Here is a 25,261-nt window from a genome sequence, read left to right on the forward strand (position 1 = left end):
TAAATCAAATACTTAAATAACTGTAAAAGTTGACATACAACAGCAAAATCATATTGGAGGCACTCACCTAGAGAGTGCCTTTTAAAATCTGTAGTAACCAAACTCTACAACTCTGGGTGAGACTCTCTTATTGGGATCTGCATGGGGGATTTCAGCTGCCAGGATTCGCCTGCTGAACCTCGTTGGATGGAGAAAACTATTCCTTGTATGCAGCCTGATCCACATTGCCAATCTCGCTTTTTTATGAGAAGTTTTACCGATGCCCTCATTGGAAGATAGAATCTCCTACATTTTCCAGGCTAGGCTGTAATTAGGGAAATTGAGGAATCCCCTTCGGTAAACATATAGTGCCTCATATTTTTACTTTTATTTTTTTATTGTCCTCATTCGCCACCAACCTCGCTTCACACTCAAGCTGTCCATACTTTCACTCAGTAATCTGGGAAGACTAGGCATTTGAAAATGGAAACCTCGGGGAAGACCCGCCTACAGGTATATTGACAGACTTGGATGTTACTAACACCAGGTGAGTTAACTCTTCTACTAAGCTCAAATGAGCCTGATGACAATTGTCATAATACTTCCAGAAAACTGGGAGTAACCGACTTAGTCTAAAGAGTGCCACAGCAGCATAATCATAGGACCCTTTACCGAAAAATATATATATTTTTTTTAAATCAATAAATTAATTGGTTCTGGGCCCATTTTAACAAGTCCCAAAATGCTGTCTTCTTTCCGCTGCCAAATCTGGCTAATTCGATCTTAGAATTCTCAGTCAATGAGGTCAGCCAGTCAGAATAAATGGGAGGAGTAGATTCTGTCCATCGTTTGCATATTTATCTCCTGGCTAACAAAATAGCATAAAAAAGCAGGGATCTGGATGGACCAGTAACTTGATATGTGAAGCCGAAGATTATCAGGGACAAGTCTTTCCGTATTGGGCAACCCAAGATGTCCACTAAAAATTTACCAACACTTTCCCAAAAGGTAGCCAAAGCAGAGCACTCTTTAAACATATGTATATCTGAGGCTCCAACCAAACCCCCTTTCGCACAACTAACTGATGGGCCTTTCAAAATTTTGGAGAGCGTTTAGGGGGAGAAATAAGCCCTGTGAATAGTAAACTATAAACCAAAGCACACAGCAGCAGACCAAGGTTTAGCACATCAACTTTTTCTGTTTCCAAATAACTAGTGGTGCAACCACTCTCACCATCCGCTGCCAAGGATGTCCGCCAGAGCAATTTTACAAAAGAATTGAGAGGTGCACTCGATAAAGTCAACAATACAAAACGTTCATTGATTTTGTGAATCTTCTGTTCTTTCTTTAATGTGTTCTTTATTTTCTTTTAAAATACACAGGCACAGCCAACGCGTTTCATTCCCTTTCGTGCCTTGGGAATTTCGTCAGGGCATACAATGAATGATCATTCACGTTCGATAGTCCGTAGTGTGATCGCACCTGCGAAGCTGGTGCTAAAGGATTGATAATTGCAATATGATCCCAAATATTCCTGGATAGAGTTGACGTACAGTTCCAGGTGGAGTGTCTGTTGTAGTGTCCCAAATTTTGCCGCAATGTTGAGTTGATAAAGTCAACGAGTGTATATCCTGGCCCCCTTAGTGAATCGGCGTAGAGGAAGGGGGGACGGATATGCGCTGGATGACGAGTGGCGTCCAAACAAGTTATAACAGTATTCGTAGGGTGCGGGACCTGTGATAGGGTCTCTGCAGTCCCCTGCTCCTCCCCATGGATTTTTGGAAGCCGCCTGGAACTGTACGTCAACTCTATCCAGGAATATTTGGGACTATCGAACGTGAATGATCATTCATTGTATGCCCTGACGAAATTCCCAAGGCACGAAAGGGAATGAAACGCGTGGGCTGTGCCTGTGTATTTTAAAAGAAAATAAAGAACACATTAAAGAAAGAACAGAAGATTCACAAAATCAATGAACTTTTTGTATTGTTGACTTTATCGAGTGCACCTCTCAATTCTTCGGTAGAATAGTAAACAAATGATTAATTTTCAACCAAGCTGGTTTGACTATATCATGCAGGATCTTACAAGAGTTCTGCCACAGATAGTCACAATGTTGGTCAAGTATAGATTCCCCCCCACAGTTCATCTGCCAGTTTAAATTCACCATCTATGGTCTCCACTACGGCTTGGTACCAAAAAGAAACCTTTTTCCTCCCAGGTGGTTTAGCCACAAGCTGATGTTCTAGGATGTTGTCACTTCCTATAGATTTTTTAAGGATTTTCTGTGATTGGGCCCTCGTATTGTATGAAAGCTATGCCAATTAGTTCAGACACCTCTTACCCCTGGCTGAGGCCCGTGAAATTGTAGCAAGACATTCTAGCCATGCATACATCCATCTTACATTTGTCCTAGGTCACACTATGCATCAGACTGCACTTCACTAAGGGCCAGCCCTATGAACTCATCTTTTTTTTTCTTTACTCAATGCTCCTGCCGATCTGTTTTTCGCTGGTTTGACCATCACCAAGTTTGATCTGTCTGTTCATTCTGGTACAAAGCGATGTACTGGGGGTTTAGGCAAGAGGGCTTCTTTCAGATCATTCAGCCTCTTTCCAACAGTGTCAGGGTATGGAGCTACTAAAACCTCCCACAACCACACTCACTCTCAAATATTGCTATATTTTTAACTACAATGGTCAATCTTTGAAGGTCTACCAATGCTCTCCCTCTACTCAACTCAGGCTGGATCATGTTACATAGTTGTAGCCTCAGTATGTATTGAATTTCCTTTTCATGACTTCACAATCAATCTTAGGAGGTGTGATCCACGGTGAGTTAATGTCTTAATAAATAAATGAGGCAGCCATATTCATGTGTAACCCCCTTCACTGTGTAGTGTCGTCTTGACTAATAAGACTATAAACAGGAAAACTTTCAGTCGAAAAGCTACCAAAAAATGGGCAGGTCATGAACGTAAGGAGGAGACACTGTGCTTTTCTCCAGAGCCGGAACAGAAACCAAAATCAGCCCTGGCAAAAATGTTCAAATCAGCCTCACTCTGCAACAGCCTGAATGGGACCACGAGAGGCTTCGTGGATGGGTCATGGAGGTCCATCGTGCTCTGAAAGCCGCCCTCTACCCTACGGCCAACCAGGAAAGCATAGGAGTGGGAGAATGGCCAGCCCAGGACTGCATATCCATGAAAAGGCTCTGGTGAAGGACCTAGACAAAGGCTGGCTGGTGTTGGTTGCAGTTATATGATCAGAGCTGGGTTAAGCTTCTGTCCTGAGGTGCAGTAACTGTAGAGTTAGAGAGAAAATGAGAAGAGAAAAAGACCCCTGCATAAAATGTCCAGAATTACTCGTTGAATTATCTGAATACGGTGCTCTAATTTTTTTAAGATATTTTATCTGTGTGGAAGGGTTAAGTACATAATTTAATGATTTGAGCTGTGCTGGTTAAATAATAAGGCTGAGAGAAATGCAGACACATTCACTTATTGCCACTATCCACACACATTGCGATAGATAGATAGTAGCTTTAACCACACACAGCGCCTTGAAGGTTAAGTCCCAGCTCGAGGGTCCCTTAGAACAAATCAGTACTGCTGAGAAATACCAATATATTAATAGTGCAGATCTCAGTCTGGACACAAGGTGGGGCAGTATGAATGAGAAATGCATCCAGCACATCGAAACAGCAACTTCACCTAAAACTGGAAAATAGGAATTTGACTCTTTCCTTTCCCCTTGAAGTTCGTGTCTCCATCATGGACGCCAATTCACTAAAATGACAGAAGGAGTGACATTACGCAATCTCGATGACGTCAGAGGGTTCTCCCCTTGTCGAAGATGTAGCCCATCAACATCCTCCCATTTGCTGTTGCAGGGATGGGCGGAAGAGCAAGGTGCGGAAATTAGAGCGAGTTAGCATGGTAATAGCCTTCAGGATCTCCATGTTATGTGTTTGCATAACCGTTTTAGTATCAAAAGAGAGGAGTCTTGGGCTATTACTGCTCTTGCAGGAGCAGAAGGTCCACACACGACGTGCCCAAATTACATGTAATGCAAAGGTTGTCGTGTTGTTCCTAATGACAGAGAACGGTATAGGTACAGTCTATAGTGCAAGCGGATTAGAACAGGGTAGCCTGATGGTCACCCTGGGAATCCATTTTGTTGGATTTAATGCCCTCACACACCCTTTCAGGTGTCATGCTTCATCATTTGGGCCTGCTCCTCTTTGGGTCGGCGGTGCAATACCCAACGGGCAACACCTCATAGAGGGGCTCTTTGGCGGAGATCTTTTTCCAACTGCTGTATAGATGAAGTGCGGGTATGGGGCCAGGATTCAGGGTAGACGTAACTATGTGAATTAAAATAAAGCTAGTGGTACCAGAGACACTTTATTCAGGAGGGCCACTGCTTTAGTTAAAAACGATTTCCTAGAGGAGAGTAGTGGAAAGTGATGTTTCCCACTCTCTTCTGGAATGTGTTAGAGTCCGGTCGACATGTTTCTCGCTACTCTAAAATTTATTGAGCGATTTTTCAGGACCAGGGGGACTAGTTAGCAAGTATCTAAGAGTATATGTAACTGTCTACACTATTGCCACACGGTATGGTGTATGTAAGCTCATTTGGCTACCATCCTAGTGGGTGAAAGGGAGAACAATACTATATTACCCTTCTTCAGGTTGCGATTGTTAATACCTGTTGGAGGCAAAAAGGGGGGTAAAAACATATCACAAACAAGTTATAACACGTTGCATTAATGACTGTGATACTTGTGTGTAACGCATGCTGTGATTCATGCGTGTCATAGCATTATTACACAAGTGTGTCAAGCACTCTCAACAGTGGGGATTCGGTGGGAGTGACATGTGAAGGTAAAAACCTTGTGTTTAACAGGAAATACCAAATTGGTATTTGTTGCACGCAGTTATTCACAACTCACCTAAAGTTAAAAACAATCAGACAACGACAGTGTCCAGCGGGTTAAGCTTCAGGAGATCTTCCACCACAATGCTATATAGAGGGAAAGATCTCAGTGGTATATACAGTGATATTGAAGACCGTGTGATGTTTACAATCTAGAGTCAATGTAATACATAAATATATACAGGCTACCTTGCAGTTGCTATCCAATGTTTGTGTATTGCTGAGACAAAACATGTGGGTCACAATCATAAGGTTTAAAATTTGGAACATGAAGCCCTAGAGTAGGTGTGTCTAGAGGGCTAAGTTGTAGGTTGTGAATATATTTACCTACACTTTATGTATCTGTGACAATGCTCAATGTATTGTTTGTAGCAGGAGTATCTAGGGGGTGAGGAGGTGGTAGTTAACTCCTTCCGACTGGGTAGTATTGAATCTAGTTCATGCTATTTAGAGCTGTGAAACGGATATAGTCCGTTTAGGTTATTATTATGTTGGAACTCTGTCTAGTGTGGTTTACAATAAAGCCCAGCGTGTATTGCCTAAGGTCCATGTTACAAGACCCTGTGTGTGTCCAGTTACTAATGCCACAAAAGTATCATTTAGCGTATGCTCCGTAATAGAGTTTTGTAAAGGTTTTACACGGAGTGTGGATTATCTTAATGGCATACAGAATCCCTTAAGTTTGGCCGCTTGCGGGTGCCGGAAATGTCCCGCTCGTACCCACCCATCGATGGTTCTCGCCGTGCACCTTTGACAAATAAATGTCGGCGGGACACAGTTTATTGACATAGCGTGTGCTCCGTGATAGAGTATTGTTAGAAAAAAGGGGGTTTTACACGGAGTACGGAGTATCTTAATGGGATACTGGATCCCTTTTGTTTGGTCGCTTATTGGTGCCGGAAAAGGTCCCGCTCGTGCACACCCATCATTGATTCTCGCCGTGCAGCTTTTACACGTAAATGCCGGCGGGACACTGTTTATTCAGCGTGTGCGTTTAAATCGTTTCCGTGCGTTACTGGCTTCCCTATCCCCAATACTAGTGTCTTAATTATACCGCTCGTGTACACCCGCCGCTAGCCTCTGTGTTTAGACAGTGCTCGGTGCAGTGTTAGCGGAAGAAGTCGGCGGACTAGGTGTCACATCGCGTATATATTGAAGCAAAACGGCATGTGTTATATAGTCACGGCACGTTATTGTTGTATGTAAATGTTGCATATTTGAATAGATGCCACTTACTTGGTGAATGCCTGAGCTTCGTTACACGCACCTACCCATCGCCGCTGGAACCGGGTGGAGGCAGTGGGAGGGGTTGGATTTGTTTATAAAGGGAAGTGTCTACGAACCCCATTGGTTCGTGGTAATGGCAGCCATATTGTAATGGCTAGTGGTTACCACATAAATGTATTCAAAACCTCTACTTATTGCCTCTGTTTTGAGTTAATGAGGTTATGTATGCGATTTGTGAGGGGACAAACTATGTTTTGACCAAAACCTAGGGTTGGTGTAATAATTAATTATTATAGCTCAGGTCAGTGAAATTAATCGTATTAAACCATGTGCTCATATTTACATATTGTGCAACTAAGGTCAGAGCCATTAATCGTCTTTATCCACTTGCTCGTATTTGAATATTTTGCAGCTGAAAAGGATCATGATGTCTGTCTGGTACAGATGGCATATTGGTATTGGGTTTGTAGTAAGTACTATATCTTTGAAGTGAAAGTTGCTTCGGCCATTTTGGAGTGGTGTCGAACTGTTTATTATAGCAGTCCTATTATTAAGGTGTATATCTTTGTGATAGTTGGGGGTTAGATAGATTGCACCCTATAATTAGTAACAAGATTGGACAATCAGAGTGGCAGGAGTTGTCTAGATTATTGGTTGCGAGTCATTTGTCCGAATTCTTTGGGAAACGGTGTTGCTTTAGACTTGTATAGTAGTAGTGGTATTATCAGTTTAGTGGTCATTTCAGAGACTTGCCCAGGGTATATCTTCATTCAGGCCCTTACTGTTGGAGGACAATCTATGAATCCAACGTTGTTCTTTGTAGAACAGTCCTTCCTTAGATGTCTGTTGACTGGCTTCGAGGATAGGCCATTGGAGAGAGTCTGGTGTGTGTTGCATTTCTAAGAAATGCCTACACATTTTGGTGTTACTTTTTTTACACCTGAAGTTGCTTCGGTGTTCAGATATCCTAGTCTTTACATTGCATGTGGGCTTCATGTTCCAAATTTTAAACCTTATCATTGTGACCCACATGTTTTGTCTCAGCAATACACAAACATTGGATAGCAACGGCAAGGTAGCCTGTATATATTTATGTATTACATTGACTCTAGATTGTAAACATCACACGGTCTCCAATATCACTGTATATACCACTGAGATCTTTCCCTCTATATAGCATTGTGGTGGAAGATCTCCTGAAGCTTTACCCGCTGGACACTGTCGTTGTCTGATTGTTTTTAACTTTAGGTGAGTTGTGAATAACTGCGTGCAACAAATACCAATTTGGTATTTCCTGTTAAACACAAGGTTTTTACCTTCACATGTCACTCCCACCGAATCCCCACTGTTGAGAGTGCTTGACACACTTGTGTAATAATGCTATGTCACATATGAATCACAGCATGCGTTACACACAAGTATCACAGTCAATAATGCAACGTGTTATAACTTGTTTGTGATATGTTTTTTACCCCCCTTTTTGCCTCCAACAGGTATTAACAATCGCAACCTGAAGAAGGGTAATATAGTATTGTTCTCCCTTTCACCCACTAGGATGGTAGCCAAATGAGCTTACATACACCATACCGTGTGGCAATAGTGTAGACAGTCACATATACTCTTAGATACTTGCTAACTAGTCCCCCTGGTCCTGAAGAATCGCTCAATAAATTTTAGAGTAGCGAGAAACATGTCGACCGGACTCTAACACATTCCAGAAGAGAGTGGGAAACATCACTTTCCACTACTCTCCTCTAGGAAATCGTTTTTAACTAAAGCAGTGGCCCTCCTGAATAAAGTGTCTCTGGTACCACTAGCTTTATTTTAATTCACATAGTTACGTCTACCCTGAATCCTGGCCCCATACCCGCACTTCATCTATACGGCAGTTGGAAAAAGATCTCCGCCAAAGAGCCCCTCTATGAGGTGTTGCCCGTTGGGTATTGCACCGCCGACCCAACGAGGAGCAGGCCCAAATGATGAAGCATGACACCTGAAAGGGTGTGTGAGGGCATTAAATCCAACAAAATGGATTCCCAGGGTGACCATCAGGCTACCCTGTTCTAATCGCTTGCACTATAGACTGTACCTATACCGTTCTCTGTCATTAGGAACAACACGACAACCATTGCATTATTTGCATAACCGTGACAATGAAAGGGAGTTTCAACTGACTAAGAAGAGAACTCTCACCATGCACAAATCCTCGGAAAAAATACAACCACCACACTTCAATGCACAGTGCTACCCAGTCTCAGCTAGATGTGCACCAGATAACTTCCACCACATAAGGATGAAACGTATTCGTCAATCATGAACATGTTCTGCATTACAAGTCGCAGAGCACCCATCAGTTACCACCATACCAGCCATGGGTTCAAGGCTGGTTGGCAGCAGTGTTCAGCACTGATTGTGGTTCTGACTGTCTGTGCCTTGTTCGTGTGTCGTGACTCGTGATTATCGTTTGAATCGAGCTCACTATGTGTGTGGGTACCCGACTGAGGCTTGATTATAGAAATATTTGGCTTTTCCATACATTCAGGTGGGGGCTACTCCGGCAGGAGGCTTAGGAAAGGGAAGATTATTTTTGACAATATTTGTTGACACACCAGGAATGCTCGTGGAAAATTGGGTATGTACTTAATATGAAGAAAGCTCACGAATAAACATACATACAGTAATTTAGCTTGCAGAGAATAGTAGGGTCTGATTCAAGAAAACAGGAAATTACTACACATCGTTCATTATCATCTTTAACTCTTCAACCTAACAAACGAGCAAGAATCCAAATTAGGCACTGTTTCTAATTTAGCGTAAAGGGAGCCATGCTCACCAGGGACATGTTATTAGAAAGACCGCGACTGCTAGAATCCTCAGACCTTCGTGCTATCTGTAAAACCGCAATGCCACAATGATAAACGGTAATAGAAGATTTTTGCTGAGTGTACTCACACACTCTTATTAATGCACAAGCATGTACGTGGGGAATGCGGCCCGATCCTGGATAGTGTGAAAGATAAAAACCCAGATTCTTGACTGTGGGAGCCTGTAAGAGCAGTGCTAACTCTGGCAACGGAATGTGCTCACCTTCGAAGCGGGATGTGCAATGACCCTAGAGACAGAGATGTTGCAAACCATCTTGCTCAGCTGAATTGGTTTAAATTACAGTTACTTGTGAAAACCCCCACCCAGCTCTTGTGAGCTCAGATATGCACCTGTAACCTTGTAAGCTTAATCAGAATTGAGTCACTTCATCAATACTAGAAACCATTTCTTGTACAGTCTAAATGTGGCGCTTGCCTTTGTTCGGGAGCTGGTCTCCATTGCCAGTGGAGGACGAACCCCTTGAAGGGATGCACTGTGGCTCATGGATTACTCATTTATCAGCAATGTACACTGAAAGACTCAACCCACGCAAGACAAGTTTTCTTCAACCACAGCTTAACATTAAAGGTTGGACTGTCTATGCCTACAATGCCTGTGTTTGCATGCTGAACAGCAAATTTACCTCTAAAATTCTCTTTAAAGCCAGATAGTCTGAGGAGAGCTGGTTTATTTTGTGTTTGTGGGCGGGACTGCGTTGAGCAAAAGCCTCCAGCTCTTCCAGCTGAAGTCCTAGTTTCAATAGGTCTTCGTGGAGTATCTGCAACACACAAAACATATTGAGCATGAATATATGGAACAAAGACATTTGCCACATTATCCAACCATTGACTCAAATCTCATTCATGCTTTAGGAAAGGCAGATCATTTGGGAGGGATATCAGGTGTGAGTGGCAAAGCAAAAAACATTACAGGGCGAAATGAAATCAAAGGGTTTGACCGTCAATATCTGGGACAAATGAGGGAATTCCTCTTGTACTCCAAGGTACGTTAAAACGAACCAATGGGGCAGCTACAATCAATGGCAGAACAGAGATCCAATGGCAGTGTTGCATAAGCTGCAACGCGTAATAATAAAAGGTGAAATCTCAAGGACATAAACCCAGGTCCACCGTGACTGAATGTAATGAGCAGAATGTCGGAAGCTACGTTTTAAAGTAAGTGACTACTGGATTCAAGGTGGTACCTTAGCACCTTGATTGCCTTTTTAAACGATGATGTTTAGTACCACATTTCTCTGAATGCCGCAGTCCAGTAAATTACCGTGAATGAGGATGTGTATCGACCTAATGAGCTTAGGAAAAACTAGAAATTTAGCATTTATGTTGTCTATGAATCAATACACAATTTCCCAAATGTCTCAGAGAAATTCACCCACCAGCATTTAATTACGCATAAGCAGGGCAAACATATTTGCACATAGTAATGCTAATCAGTATACACAATATCACTATTAGTGCTACACATATTTCTGTTGCTTGCACAGGATGTGGTAAGGTTTCTCATGATGGCAGTGCATGGCGATAGATATTGCCAGGCCTTTCACAAAATATGCAATTTCCACCCAAATACAGTCCTTACTCCCAAACACTTTACCAAGGAGGTATCTAAAAAAATACGACTTCAACACCTCCTCTCCACCGGAATATGTATGTATGTATAAACCTTAGCTCATGGTGACATCATTTGCACTCAACCCTTTTGCAAAGAGCTCTAAGCCAGCTGCATACATAATGCAGTCTTTAACAAATACCCAAATAACTACATCAACAAGATGTAAACTGAAATGTCATAACATAACGTGTATTTGTAAAGAACACGTTCAACCAAGTGTATCTTGGTGCTGAATAACAGATGTTTATTGTTGCCCAAAGGTACTCATTTCATCGACCTCGGAAAGATATAAGGCTGAGTGAACCCACTGGGATCTGAACCTGTGACCATGAGGTCAAGCACAGGCCCCTACAGTGGAAGCATTAGTCCACTGAGCCACCAGACCCGGCATTTTGGGCATTTGCCGATTTTCGATCGTTGACATATAGATTCATTTTATACACAAATAGATTATATTTTCTTCTAGAAATTATACCATTTATTGAATAAAGTTACTAATGACAAAAGTAGATATTCCTAGCCTGCAATGAATTAATAGAATATCATTTGCGTAAATTATGTGACGAAATAAAAGATCTGCACTGTATGGGTATCACGGTGCACACCTTCTTTGTTTCCAATTTTGTTGTTTTAATCATTTTTGTTATCTTCTGTTGCGTGCTTCCCCGAAAAACGCGGACAGCCCTGCCACGTTATTTGAATATAACGCACTGAAAGAAGGAGTGATTCCACTCCTCGCCGGGTGCACTGCATTAATGTTCAGGCATCACAGAATATGCCACACAATAAGTCTTTTGTTTTCTTCTTCTTTATTTTAATCACAATAATCCACATCGTGTTTCATTCTTCTTACTTTTACATCTTTTCGCTCTGTCACAAGCGGGAACGCTTACAATTTAGCTTTATTCTAAATGAGGCAGAAATGCTAATCCAAGCCTTCGTCTGCGCCACGATAGCACATGTAAGTTTTGTTCATGTCCATAAAATTCATATACCCAATGCATTTCGGGCCTTTATGTTTGGCCCTTCGTCAGGGGTTATCTAAAATGCAAAATACATAATTAACTCTATGTTTCATTCGGTGACACTGCATCTTAAGTTCTAATAACATCAATATCAAAACAGAGCTGTTTCGTAAACTAACGTTTTCCAGCTAATGAACGTAGCCTACTGCTACACATTACCCTGAATACCTCTACTCTCTTCCATGCCTTTCCACCTTTTTTGTACTCCCCATGTGTCCCAAAACCTCCCACACCATCTATCTACCCTTATCCCCCCTCCAAATTACTCCTTCCTATATGCGCCTCTTACCACATACTGATATTCCATTGCTTAATGCACATACCCCCATTCTTTTTCGTCATTACATATGCGTACCTTTTTGCAAAATGCCCACGTTCTCGTGCTTGCGTCTGCTGTCTCGTCAGACCTCTGTTAAACTCTTACGCTTTATGATGTGCACCCGCCTTCTTGAGCCTAAAGTTATCCCCGCCCCTCTGTTACACCTGTACGTGATTAGTCCGTTATTTTTCTTTCTTTCGCGCTGCTGTTACACCCTCCCCTCTTGATTACCGCCTACAGGACCCATGGTGCAGTTCGTGTTACATTCTAAATGTCCGGCATCCTTAATCCTCGCTACTACATTCCGAAGTTCACCAATTCACAATGTATTCAACATAATTACCCCGCCCTCCCGTAGATGTCAACTAACGTTAGTTTTCGCCTTGATATGTGAGGTGTTTGTTATTCGTCCCCCTAATTTTATGTATTCTAATTGCAATAACACTAATGAAACATATGCCGTTCTCTGTGTACCATGCTTAATTCATGAACCTAATGAAAGCTGTTATGAACAACTGGTTAAACCATCGTCCTGCATGTGACATTTTTAGTCCTTCATCAAATTTTATCAAATATCTGCGATGGGTGCTCCGAGGTCTTTGGGCTGAAAAATGTCGAACTGCACTGTATGGGTATCACGGTGCACACCTTCTTTGTTTCCAATTTTGTTGTTTTAATCATTTTTGTTATCTTCTGTTGCGTGCTTCCCCGAAAAACGCGGACAGCCCTGCCACGTTATTTGAATATAACGCACTGAAAGAAGGAGTGATTCCACTCCTCGCCGGGTGCACTGCATTAATGTTCAGGCATCACAGAATATGCCACACAATAAGTCTTTTGTTTTCTTCTTCTTTATTTTAATCACAATAATCCACATCGTGTTTCATTCTTCTTACTTTTACATCTTTTCGCTCTGTCACAAGCGGGAACGCTTACAATTTAGCTTTATTCTAAATGAGGCAGAAATGCTAATCGGGGTAATTATGTTGAATACATTGTGAATTGGTGAACTTCGGAATGTAGTAGCGAGGATTAAGGATGCCGGACATTTAGAATGTAACACGAACTGCACCATGGGTCCTGTAGGCGGTAATCAAGAGGGGAGGGTGTAACAGCAGCGCGAAAGAAAGAAAAATAACGGACTAATCACGTACAGGTGTAACAGAGGGGCGGGGATAACTTTAGGCTCAAGAAGGCGGGTGCACATCATAAAGCGTAAGAGTTTAACAGAGGTCTGACGAGACAGCAGACGCAAGCACGAGAACGTGGGCATTTTGCAAAAAGGTACGCATATGTAATGACGAAAAAGAATGGGGGTATGTGCATTAAGCAATGGAATATCAGTATGTGGTAAGAGGCGCATATAGGAAGGAGTAATTTGGAGGGGGGATAAGGGTAGATAGATGGTGTGGGAGGTTTTGGGACACATGGGGAGTACAAAAAAGGTGGAAAGGCATGGAAGAGAGTAGAGGTATTCAGGGTAATGTGTAGCAGTAGGCTACGTTCATTAGCGGGAAAACGTTAGTTTACGAAACAGCTCTGTTTTGATATTGATGTTATTAGAACTTAAGATGCAGTGTCACCGAATGAAACATAGAGTTAATTATGTATTTTGCATTTTAGATAACCCCTGACATAAAGGCCCGAAATGCATTGGGTATATGAATTTTATGGACATGAACAAAACTTACATGTGCTATCGTGGCGCAGACGAAGGCTTGGATTAACATTTCTGCCTCATTTAGAATAAAGCTAAATTGTAAGCGTTCCCGCTTGTGACAGAGCGAAAAGATGTAAAAGTAAGAAGAATGAAACACGATGTGGATTATTGTGATTAAAATAAAGAAGAAGAAAACAAAAGACTTATTGTGTGGCATATTCTGTGATGCCTGAACATTAATGCAGTGCACCCGGCGAGGAGTGGAATCACTCCTTCTTTCAGTACGAAATAAAAGATATCACTACCAACAACATAATGGGAATATAACCACAACACACTTTCTTTCAAGAATTGTAAATCAAATACAGACCAACCTGCAGTCTCTGGAGCTGAGCTTCTTTACCAACCACGTCCGGCTGGGGTTGATTCTCGGCAGCCACTTTTATTCTGATGGCATTCAAGCTCTTCTGCAAAGGCTCGAACAGTGAATCGAAGTCCTCACTCTGGGACACTGATCTCTGCATATGTGGAGAACGAGTATATCATTTATTTCTAAAACAAGAAAATCACTTTTGACACATCCTCTTATTCCCCTACTTCGTGTGCTGAAGGAGCACATCTACATACAGAATATTTAAGTTAAGGACTGTTACTGCAACCAATCAGAAGAGAAGCACACATGCCTGCCAATTAGCCACACATTTTTAACTACACTTGTAGGCCATAGCTTACCCGGGCACCACTGCAGCCTGCTGTGACTGCATGTATGGACCGTAAGCACCATACTTATGCAATGTTATTTAAGATGTTATGTACAGTTCACATCCATATCCATGTGTTAGCTAAGTACCCAACAGCCTGTGCAGGTGTTACAAAGTAGTCTGCAGGCTGAAGAAGTGTGAAGTTAGGTTTATTACAACAGCCCCACACGGTGGTGGTGCGTAGGTAAACGGAACATCAGTAATGACAGTTGGTGTCAACGTTATCAGCTGGGGAAGGAATGGAATGTGGGGGAACCAATGGGAAGGCGAGAACTCAGGAGAGGTTCACGCGCAGGGGAGAGGATGGTACCATGCGCTGGGGTGCAGGGGGGGGTGGCATAGGTAAGATACAACACATCTTCCTCTCTTGAGAGTTTTGGCAACAGTGCCACGGGATGCGGTGGCAATAAGAAGGTGGGTGCATAAACAGTTGGGTAGTTAGTCGCACACATAATCATCTAAACGTTTAGGTCTACGGATGGTTCTACCAAACCTTCCAGAGGCCGCGGGTAAGTGTGGTGCACATTCGGTGTCCGAATGAGAGTCAAGGTTAGTTCTGCCGAACCTACCACTGAATCTGTGACCATCAGACGCAACTTCAGAATCCGAATGAGGGTCATCCTGACAACTCCGATTACAAGTCGAAGTGCTGGGATTGACACCTGCAGACCGATCTGTCGATTGACCATCATCAGAGTCAGAGTCAGGTTGGAGGTCACGTGTGCTGTTGTTTCTAGACCTATTATTCTCATCAACACTAGGTCTATCGACATCTACCCACAAATCATTGCTAACGGTAACATGCTGCTGTTGACCCTGGGCCTTGTCACTAGGATGATAGTTCGCCAGTCTGCTCATGTGCCAGACTTTCCCATCACTGAGTCTTGCCGCATTGTTAAACAGTTTGTCAATGTGAAGTGGGGCGGTATATCTGCTTTCTCCTTTCTTTACTTTTTTTTCCAAACGAACTTTCACAAGGTCGCCAACCTTGAATGAATGATCTTTTGCGCTGTGTCTAGAATCATACCATTCTTTGTAGTACTTCTGTGCCTTGATGATGTTATTCCTTATGTTTTCAGGTGACCATTCAATTTGTTTGGATTCAGACATCCACCCCAGATCAATGCTCATGGGCTGTCTGCTTCTCATGAGAATGAATGGTGCTGTGCGTGTGCTTGCACAAGGAGCAATCCTGAATGCCCAGATAAGTTTGTATATTTCCTCTTCCCAGTTTAAGTTTGCATTTCTGGATAGTTGTATGTGTCCTTTCAAGACACGGTTGAAACGTTCAGTGAGGCCATTTTCTTCTGGATGATAAATTGAAGTGGTGTGGTGGGTGATACAGTTCCTAGCAAGGAATGACTTGAATGCCTCAGAACAGAATTGTCGGCCATTATCGGTGAGGACGGATTTGGGTAAACCTTCACTGAGAAAGAGCTTATCCAAGAAGTCTATACATTTTGAGCTGTCAATTTCCTCTACGATCTTAATTTCTGGCCACTTGGAGAAGTGATCTATTGCCACCAGGATGTACTTGATTTCTCCATGATGTCCTTCTATGGGCCCCACAATGTCCAAACCCAATTTCTCCCATGCCATTTGCGGGGGTTGAATCGGAGAGAGACTGACTTTTGAAGTTTTGAGAGTTTTGTCTGAGTCACAGCATTCCATACAGTTCCTGACCTGGACCTCAATTTGCTTGTCAATACCCGGCCACCAATAACTTGCCCTGACTCGCTGCTTAGTTTTGGTGATGCCAAGGTGGCCAACGTGACACAAACTTAGGATTTTGTCTCTGAGCGTGGCCGGGGCTATGGCTTTACCCATTCTGTACAACACACCGTTTTCCAAACTGAGTTCATTCCTAGTTTCCCAGTACGCCTTGACATTGTCCTGTAGGTTGCGCTTATCTGGCCATGCGGAGTTGATGAATTGGCATACCATTTGCAGAGTGGAGTCGCGCGACATGTGTTGACCCCATTCTTCCGCTGATATTCCATCCAGGTCAGTGTTGAAGAGCAGAGCTACCTTCTCCTCGTCTTCTTGAGCGATCATGCTTTCCGTGTGAGGCAGGGGTAGTCTGCTGAGGAAATCCGCAATTTTGTTTTTCACCCCTGGCCAATATTCAGCCGAGTAGTTGTAATCCAACAACTTGATCGACATTTTGCTGAGTCTTGGTGAAGCATTTTGTAGACCAGAGGCAGTCAGTATCTTGATTAACGGTTTGTGGTCTGTGCGGAGATGGATTTTGTATCCCCACACATATGCTCTGAAGTAATTGAGCGCCCATGAACAAGCCAGCATTTCACGCTCAATGACAGAGTACTTTTCCTCCGCAGAGGTGAGCGACCTGGAGGCAAAGGCTACGACCCATTCTTGGTTAGTTGAGTCCTTCTGTGCTAGCACAGCTCCAATACCTTTGTTGCTTGCATCTGTAGTTAGGTAGATATCTGCTTTGGGGTCAAAACCTTTGAGGAAAGGCGCCTCGCTGATTTCCTTTTTGATGGTAACAAAGGTGTTCTGACAGTCCGGTGACCAGACAAATTTGGTTTTGTTTTTCAGTAATTGTCTTATGCTGTAGGTTTTTTCAGAGAAATTCCTTATGAATTTGGAGTAATACTCCGTCAAGCCGAGAAAGGCTTTTACATCTTCTTTGCTTGAAGGACATGGGGCATTCAGGATGGCATCCACCAAACCTTGTTTGGGTTTGATCCCTTCTCGGCTGATGGTGTGTCCAAGGTAAACCACTTTGTCCTGTGAGATTTTACATTTGTCTAATTCTACTGTTAAACCATGCATTTTCAGTTTGCAAAACACTTGTCTAAGGCGTGTGTCATGTTCCGATTGGTTGCTGCCCATGACCAGGATATCATCTTGGAAAAACCTGATACCATCAACACCTTCCAGAATGGATGTCATGACCCTTTGGAAAAGTGCTGCGGCAGAGGCCAAGCCAAATGGTACCCTGGTAAACCGATAGCAACCAAAGGGTGTGATAAAGGTTGTGAATTTTTTACTGTCCGCATGCAAAGGGATCTGGTGGTATGCGGATTTCAAGTCAATAATGGAAAATGCACACATATCATTGGTGGCACTTAACATTTCACATATGTGTGGTAGAGGATATTGATCAACAATAATGTTCTTATTGAGGTCCCTGAGATCGATGCAGAGTCTGATTTTCCCGTTGGGACGTTTCACAACTACCAAGGGGGAAACCCACTCTGCCGATTCCACAACTTCTATAATGCCCTCCTTGACAAGTCTGTTTAGTTCAGTTTGAACATCACTTCTCACTGACACCGGTAGATGTCTTACCTTGTGAATGCAAGGAACAGCTGAGTCCTTGAGATCAATTTTGTGTTCGAAACTGTTAAGAAGACCAACTTTACCTGAGAACACTTCGGGGAAGTCTTTTTGTATTGTCAATTTACAGGAATCATTTATGGACAAGACGGGATCATCACTATTGGGATCAAGCATGATGCCTAGATCAGCTTGGTCACTCCAGCCAAGGACAGAGGGGCCTTTTTTTGCAACATAAAGTCGGCAAAATGCTTTCCGGTTTTTAAATTCAAATTCCAGATCACGTGTTCCTAGGAATTCTATGTTGTTTCCCGTGTAGCTTCTAGCGATAACCTTGGGTTTTTCCAGAGTTGAGCCAATTTTATCCGTGAATTGCTTCCAAACATTTTCGTTGATAATCGTGAAGGGAGAACCAGAGTCTGCCATCAGATTGACTGTCACGCCTCCCAAATTGACATCACACATGGGTTTTTTTTTCTTTGTTGGCGTGAGTTCTAACACGTCATATTCAATAGAGAAAACATAGCTGACATTGTCGGAGTCAGAATACTCTGAATCTTCTTCGGTTGAATCACTCTCTTCATTAATTTGTCGTACCTGTTTGCTTTGTTTGTACATTTTTCTGTTGCAAACCTTAGCGATGTGACCAGTCATTCCGCATGACAAGCATTTTTGATGTAGAGCTAGACACCTTTTAGAGTCGGCTAGATGGGTTGGGGACCCACAGCGATAACATTTAAGTTCAGGAAAATCATTGTCTCTTGTATTATTGCGTCTATCACTGCTACGCTTCGATCTGCTTGGTTCACTTCTTTTGTAATGATCATGACTCATTTCTTTTTTGTTTCCTTTCTGTTTGAATTTACTTGCATTGGAGGACCTAATAGCTTTTATTTCCGCTGGTTCATCAATTACTGCTTTGGCACATCTGCCAGTAAGTTCAGCTTTCTTGACAAGGGCAACAACCTCCTTCAAGGAAGCCTCGCCATTGACCCAAAGTTTATCTTGGATGTTGGGGTTGCTCGCGTGCATTATTATTTGATCTCGCACAAACTCTTGCTGCAGTGCTCCGAATCTGCAGGTTAAGGCCAAGTTGTTCAGAGCAGCAACATAATCCTCAACGCTTTCATCTTTTCCTTGCTTCCTTCTTGAGAATTTGTACCGATCAACAGCAACGCACACAATTGGCGAGAAGTGATCGTCCAGATCATCTAGGGCATGTTGGTAAACATCATCACCTGTTCTTACCTTCTTCTCTATGTTATTGTAGGTCTTAAGTCCACCAGGACCCAAGCAGTACAAAAGTACTTTTTTCTTCTTTACAGCAGTGAAGTCATCATCCTCAACTGTCTCAATGTAATTAACAAAATACTCTTTCCACTCTTTCCAAGGCATGCAAGGTGCACCTTTAAGAGGTAGAAATGCCTGAGGTTGCGAAAGATTCAAGGAACTGAGAGCACACATGACGGTAGATGAATTATAGGCTCAAGATTCACACTGCGAGGATTCCAATGTCACTTTGTACACTATACTTGTGAAGGGTAAACCTGTTGTTTTCAATCAATAAGATTAGGCTTAAGTAAGTGCTTGCTCAGTAATTTGTGACTTTTTTTTTGTTTCATAAACACATCTCGCAAAGTCAAACGAATTCAGAGCTTAGGCCAGGCTCGAACACTGACTTGAAGAAAACGAACAATTTCAAATGAAGTATTTTTTTTCCAAAATGGCCCCCAGCGCTGCGTTCCAGTGACGTAACGCGTCACCAGGCATGCGCAGATGCGTGGAATCACAGGCGCGAAAGTAGCTGACAGGAATTTCCGTTTCGAATGCGCAAGGGAAGCGCATACGCCACTGACAGGAATCGAAGTACGCCAGGGAACCTCAGCCAGGGAAGAGCGTCGAGCACGTTCAGATGGCACACACGAAGGGGAGTCCCACAAGTACAGTAGCGGTCCTACCTCCGTGTGGCGCAGCAGCCGGTCGTTGTGAGATGCTCAAATCTCGAAAGAAGACACACGGCCACTTCACCCTCGACAGCTATGCGGTCCACGTCTTCGTTCGCTATGAAGAGAGGGCACCGGAATTCCCCAGGTGAGAAGAATTGCTCCAATGAATCGATAGATTACCGATTACAGCAAAGTGAAAGTCCATCAGCTGTACCACGGTGTGAGGCTGTAGTTCCGCTGATAACCTCGTCGCCACTGTTACAAAGTAGTCTGCAGGCTGAAGAAGTGTGAAGTTAGGTTTATTACAACAGCCCCACACGGTGGTGGTGCGTAGGTAAACGGAACATCAGTAATGACAGTTGGTGTCAACGTTATCAGCTGGGGAAGGAATGGAATGTGGGGGAACCAATGGGAAGGGGAGAACTCAGGAGAGGTTCACGCGCAGGGGAGAGGATGGTACCATGCGCTGGGGTGCAGGGGGGGGTGGCATAGGTAAGATACAACAGCAGAGCTTGGAGCGAAAACCGGCCGTGGCAAAAATATTTAAATCAAACCCACAGGGGAGGAGGGATTGTAGTGAGCGAGCCAGAGCATGTCCAGCGAGTTTGGGGCAAATGCACCCTCTCAGTCCCCAAAGTATTTTTTTTAGAAAGAACATCCCTAAATGATGCCTTTTACAATATATTTTTCAAAACCGTGGGTTATGCTCTTTCAGGACTGGGTCACCGCAGTCCATCCAGCCATACATTCTGCTCACTAACCAGCAATTTGTCAGGATAATGCCAGGAAGCCTGTATGGCCGGCCCAGCCCTGCCTACAGAACTCACAGAAGGCTGCTGTGTACTTTCATGTTATGCACATCTTATATTAGGTGATCTTACTTCCTAAAGGATATAATTAGATAACAGTAATGAACGTCCTCCAAAGGAATCTCAAAAGCAATAAATGAATGGTTTGAGGTCTGGCAATGATACCCAGGGAGAAAGGTAAATGCTATACAAAGGGTTCAACTCATAGCAAATCGTATAGGATAAATCAGGTATATCCCTTACATCTTACATCCATTTACTTGTAAATTCCATTCACCACAGTAAAATGCATGCACTTAGAGAGTGCCTACCAAAAACGCCCGTTTTTGTCAGTAATTTGTGCTTGTTTCTTTCTGTGCCCAAGATCGTGTGCTTACTGTTTTTTCCCCCGTTTTTGACTTGAATTGTTGCCTGTTTTTTTGTATGTGCCGTTTTCTCGTCGTGTTTTGAACTCCTCTGTACATTGTGCCTGTCTCCTTCCTGTTTGCCCGCCTACCTCGCCGCCCTCCGCTCCCCGCTCCCGCTTCCCGCCACCGCCATTAGCCCCGCCCCTTTTCTCTTCTGTTTCCCTCCCCGCTCCCGCCTCCCAGCTGCTCCGCCCACCCGCGCACTTGGCCTTAAATGGCGACCGTGCGACGCAGGTGAGTGTGACCCACTTGTGGGACACCCCCGCGCCGCACGGCCACCAGCTGCTGCGTGTGCCCCCAGTGCCTGCCTCTGCCTCTGCCTCAGCGCCGGCCTCGCTGCCGCCTTGAGCGCTCCCCTTTGGTTTTCGCCCGTTTTTGTCAGTAATTTGTGCTTGTTTCTTTCTGTGCCCAAGATCGTGTGCTTACTGTTTTTTCCCCCGTTTTTGACTTGAATTGTTGCCTGTTTTTTTGTATGTGCCGTTTTCTCGTCGTGTTTTGAACTCCTCTGTACATTGTGCCTGTCTCCTTCCTGTTTGCCCGCCTACCTCGCCGCCCTCCGCTCCCCGCTCCCGCTTCCCGCCACCGCCATTAGCCCCGCCCCTTTTCTCTTCTGTTTCCCTCCCCGCTACCGCCTCCCAGCTGCTCCGCTCACCAGCGCACTTGGCCTTAAATGGAGACCGTGCGACTCAGGTGAGTGTGACCCACTTGTGGGACACCCCCGCGCCGCACGGCCACCAGCTGCTGCGTGTGCCCCCAGTGCCTGCCTCTGCCTCTGCCTCAGCGCCGGCCTCGCTGCCGCCTTGAGCGCTCCCCTTTGGTTTTCGCCCGTTTTTGTCAGTAATTTGTGCTTGTTTCTTTCTGTGCCCAAGATCGTGTGCTTACTGTTTTTTACCCCGTTTTTGACTTGAATTGTTGCCTGTTTTTTTGTATATGCCGTTTTCTCGTCGTGTTTTGAACTCCTCTGTACATTTTGCCTGTCTCCTTCCTGTTTGCCCGCCTACCTCGCCGCCCTCCGCTCCCCGCTCCCGCTTCCCGCCACCGCCATTAGCCCCGCCCCTTTTCTCTTCTGTTTCCCTCCCCGCTACCGCCTCCCAGCTGCTCCGCTCACCCGCGCACTTGGCCTTAAATGGAGACCGTGCGACTCAGGTGAGTGTGACCCACTTGTGGGACACCCCCGCGCCGCACGGCCACCAGCTGCTGCGTGTGCCCCCAGTGCCTGCCTCTGCCTCTGCCTCAGCGCCGGCCTCGCTGCCGCCTTGAGCGCTCCCCTTTGGTTTTCGCCCGTTTTTGTCAGTAATTTGTGCTTGTTTCTTTCTGTGCCCAAGATCGTGTGCTTACTGTTTTTTCCCCCGTTTTTGACTTGAATTGTTGCCTGTTTTTTTGTATGTGCCGTTTTCTCGTCGTGTTTTGAACTCCTCTGTACATTGTGCCTGTCTCCTTCCTGTTTGCCCGCCTACCTCGCCGCCCTCCGCTCCCCGCTCCCGCTTCCCGCCACCGCCATTAGCCCCGCCCCTTTTCTCTTCTGTTTCCCTCCCCGCTCCCGCCTCCCAGCTGCTCCGCCCACCCGCGCACTTCGCCTTAAATGGCGACCGTGCGAATGCGCAGCGGTCACGCGCAGCGGTCACGCGCAGCGGGCGCGCCGTTTGTGCGCCGAAGGCGCGCCAAAGGTAAGCCCGTCTACGCCCGTCCGCGCCTGGACCGCGCCCAGTGCCAGGACCCCTGGCCCCCGAAGAGCCCGACCGACCCGCCTGACGTACTCCGCCGCCACCCTCACCGCTCTCAACACCGGCCGACTCCCAGAATGCCATCAAGCCACTCCACGACGTACCCACGGACCTTTCAGCTGCCACGCCTGCAAGTTCTCCTGCATCCGGACCAGCCTCGCACCAGCACCCGCCAAGTCGAACACCAGCAGTACCCACCTCAAGTGCATCCTGCTCAACACCCGCTCCGTCCACAGACACGCCATCGAACTCTGGAACCTCCTCGACACCACAGCCCCTGACGTTGCCTTCCTCACGGAGACCTGGATGAACGCCTCTTCAGCTCCCGACATCGCCATCGCTATCCCAGAGGGCTACAAGATCGTCCGGAGGGACCGAAACGCCAACCAGATGGGAGGAGGCATCGCCATCATCCACAGGAACACCATCCGTCTCACGACCAGCACCGACAACACCCTGACCAGCGCCGAACACCTGCATTTCCAGATCCACACCAACCCGAACACCACCCTCAGAGGCACCCTGATCTACCGACCCCCTGGACCACGCACACAATTCAGCGAGGACATCGCCGACTTCGTCAGCCCGCATGCCCTCCCCTCCGCTGACTACATCCTCCTGGGAGACCTCAACTTCCATCTGGAGAACAACAACGACCGCAACACCAGCACCCTGCTCGACAACCTCGCCAACCTGGGACTCAAGCAACTGGTGTCCACCCCCACCCACCTCGCCGGACACACACTCGACGCAGTCTTCTCCTCCAGCACAGACATCGACTTCAGCCACGCCACAGAGCTTCAATGGACGGACCAGAGCTGCGTCCACTTCACCTTCAAGAGAACGACGACCCACCACCACCAACAACAGGCCGCCCGCAGAAGCTGGAACAAGATCACAACAGACCAGCTCGCCACCTCCCTGAGCCAGCACCCTCCTGCCAGCTCAGCGGACCCCAGCCAGGCCGCCGACAACCTCACGAAGTGGATCAGCAACTGCGCGGACGAACTCGCCCCACTGAGGACCCCGCCCAGCAGACCCGGCAGCAAGAAGGCCCCTTGGTTCACCGACGAACTCAAGAGCTCCAAGAAGAACTGCCGAGCCCTCGAGAAAGTCTGGAGAAGGGATCCGACACCGGACAACAGGACCTCCTTCAAGCTTGCCACCCGGAAACACCACCAGCTGATCCGCGCCGCCAAGAAAACAGCATTCAAGGACAGGTTGGACAACAACGCACACTACAGCAAGGAACTCTTCAACATCGTGAAAGAGCTCTCCAACCCCAGCGCAGGAAACAACGACATCACCCCATCGCAAGACCTCTGCAACTCCCTCGCCTCATACTTTCACAACAAGATCGCGGACATACACAACCGCTTCAACAACCAACCAACGCACACCATGACCGAACAACCACCCCCCACCACCACCCTCCACGCCTGGACCCCGATCAGCACCGAAGACACCATCCGCACGATGAACTCCATCCACTCCGGATCACCGACCGACCCCTGCCCTCACCACGTCTTCAACAAGGCCGACGCTGTCATCGCACCCCACCTGCGAGACATCATCAACACATCCTTCGACACCACCATCTTCCCTGAGAGCTGGAAACACGCCGAACTCAGCGCTCTACTCAAGAAACCAACAGCGGACCCCACCGACCTCAAGAACTACCGCCCCATCTCGCTCCTCCCGTTTCCAGCCAAAGTCATCGAGAAGACCGTCAACAAGCAGATGGCCACCTTCCTCGAGACGAACGGATCCCTCGACCCCTCACAGTCCGGCTTCCGAGCCAATCACAGCACCGAGACCGCCCTCATCGCCGCCACCGATGACATCCGAGCCCTGATGGACAATGGAGAAACAGCGGCCCTCATCCTCCTAGACCTCTCCGCGGCATTCGACACGGTCTGCCACCGCACCCTAGTACGGCGCCTCAGCAACATCGGAATCCAGGACAAGGCGCTGGAATGGATCATCTCCTTCCTCGACGGAAGAACACAGAGAGTCCGCCTACCACCGTACAAGTCAGAGGCCTCCGAAGTCATCTGCGGCGTCCCTCAAGGATCATCTCTGAGCCCCACCCTCTTCAACGTCTACATGAGCCCCCTCGCGGCCATCGTACGCAAACACAACCTCAGCATAATCTCCTACGCCGACGACACCCAGCTGATCCTCTCCCTGACCAACGACCCCGCCGCCGCCAGAGCCAACCTGCACGAAGGGATGAAGGAGGTAGCCGAGTGGATGACGACCAGCCGCCTAAAACTGAACTCGGACAAGACGGAGGTCCTCATCCTGGGCCCCTCACCCTCCGCCTGGGACGACTCCTGGTGGCCTCCCGCCCTGGGCACCGCACCCAAACCAACAGACCATGCACGCAACCTGGGCTTCATCCTGGACTCCTCCCTCTCCATGACCAGGCAAGTCAACAACGTCTCCTCGGCGTGCTTCAACATCCTACGCATGCTACGGAAGATCTTCTGGTGGATCCCCACCGAGACCAGGAGGACCGTCACCCAGGCCCTCGTCACCAGCCGACTGGACTACGGCAACGCCCTCTACGCCGGTACCACCGCCAAGCTCCAGAAGAGACTCCAGCGGATCCAGAACGCCTCAGCCAGACTCATCCTCGACATCCCACGAACCAGTCACAT

At 46.1% G+C, this 25,261-nt stretch overlaps 1 protein-coding gene across 1 annotated transcript in view; it reads right to left on the reverse strand.

Annotated features, from left to right (window-relative positions):
* SYNE3 (spectrin repeat containing nuclear envelope family member 3) overlaps positions 1–25,261 on the reverse strand; it is a 173,929-nt gene that overhangs the window by 53,240 nt on the left and 95,428 nt on the right. Inside the window, exons 9-10 of the mRNA XM_086937736.1 lie at positions 14,020–14,163; positions 9,653–9,787 (exon numbers count right to left, since the gene is read on the reverse strand). Of these exons, the coding sequence (XP_086793862.1) occupies positions 9,653–9,787; positions 14,020–14,163 (279 nt within the window). The remainder of the gene's footprint in view (positions 1–9,652; positions 9,788–14,019; positions 14,164–25,261) is intronic.

Source organism: Lissotriton vulgaris, chromosome 9 (assembly GCF_964263255.1).
Source record: "Lissotriton vulgaris chromosome 9, aLisVul1.2, whole genome shotgun sequence".
Lineage (NCBI taxonomy): Eukaryota > Metazoa > Chordata > Amphibia > Caudata > Salamandridae > Lissotriton > Lissotriton vulgaris.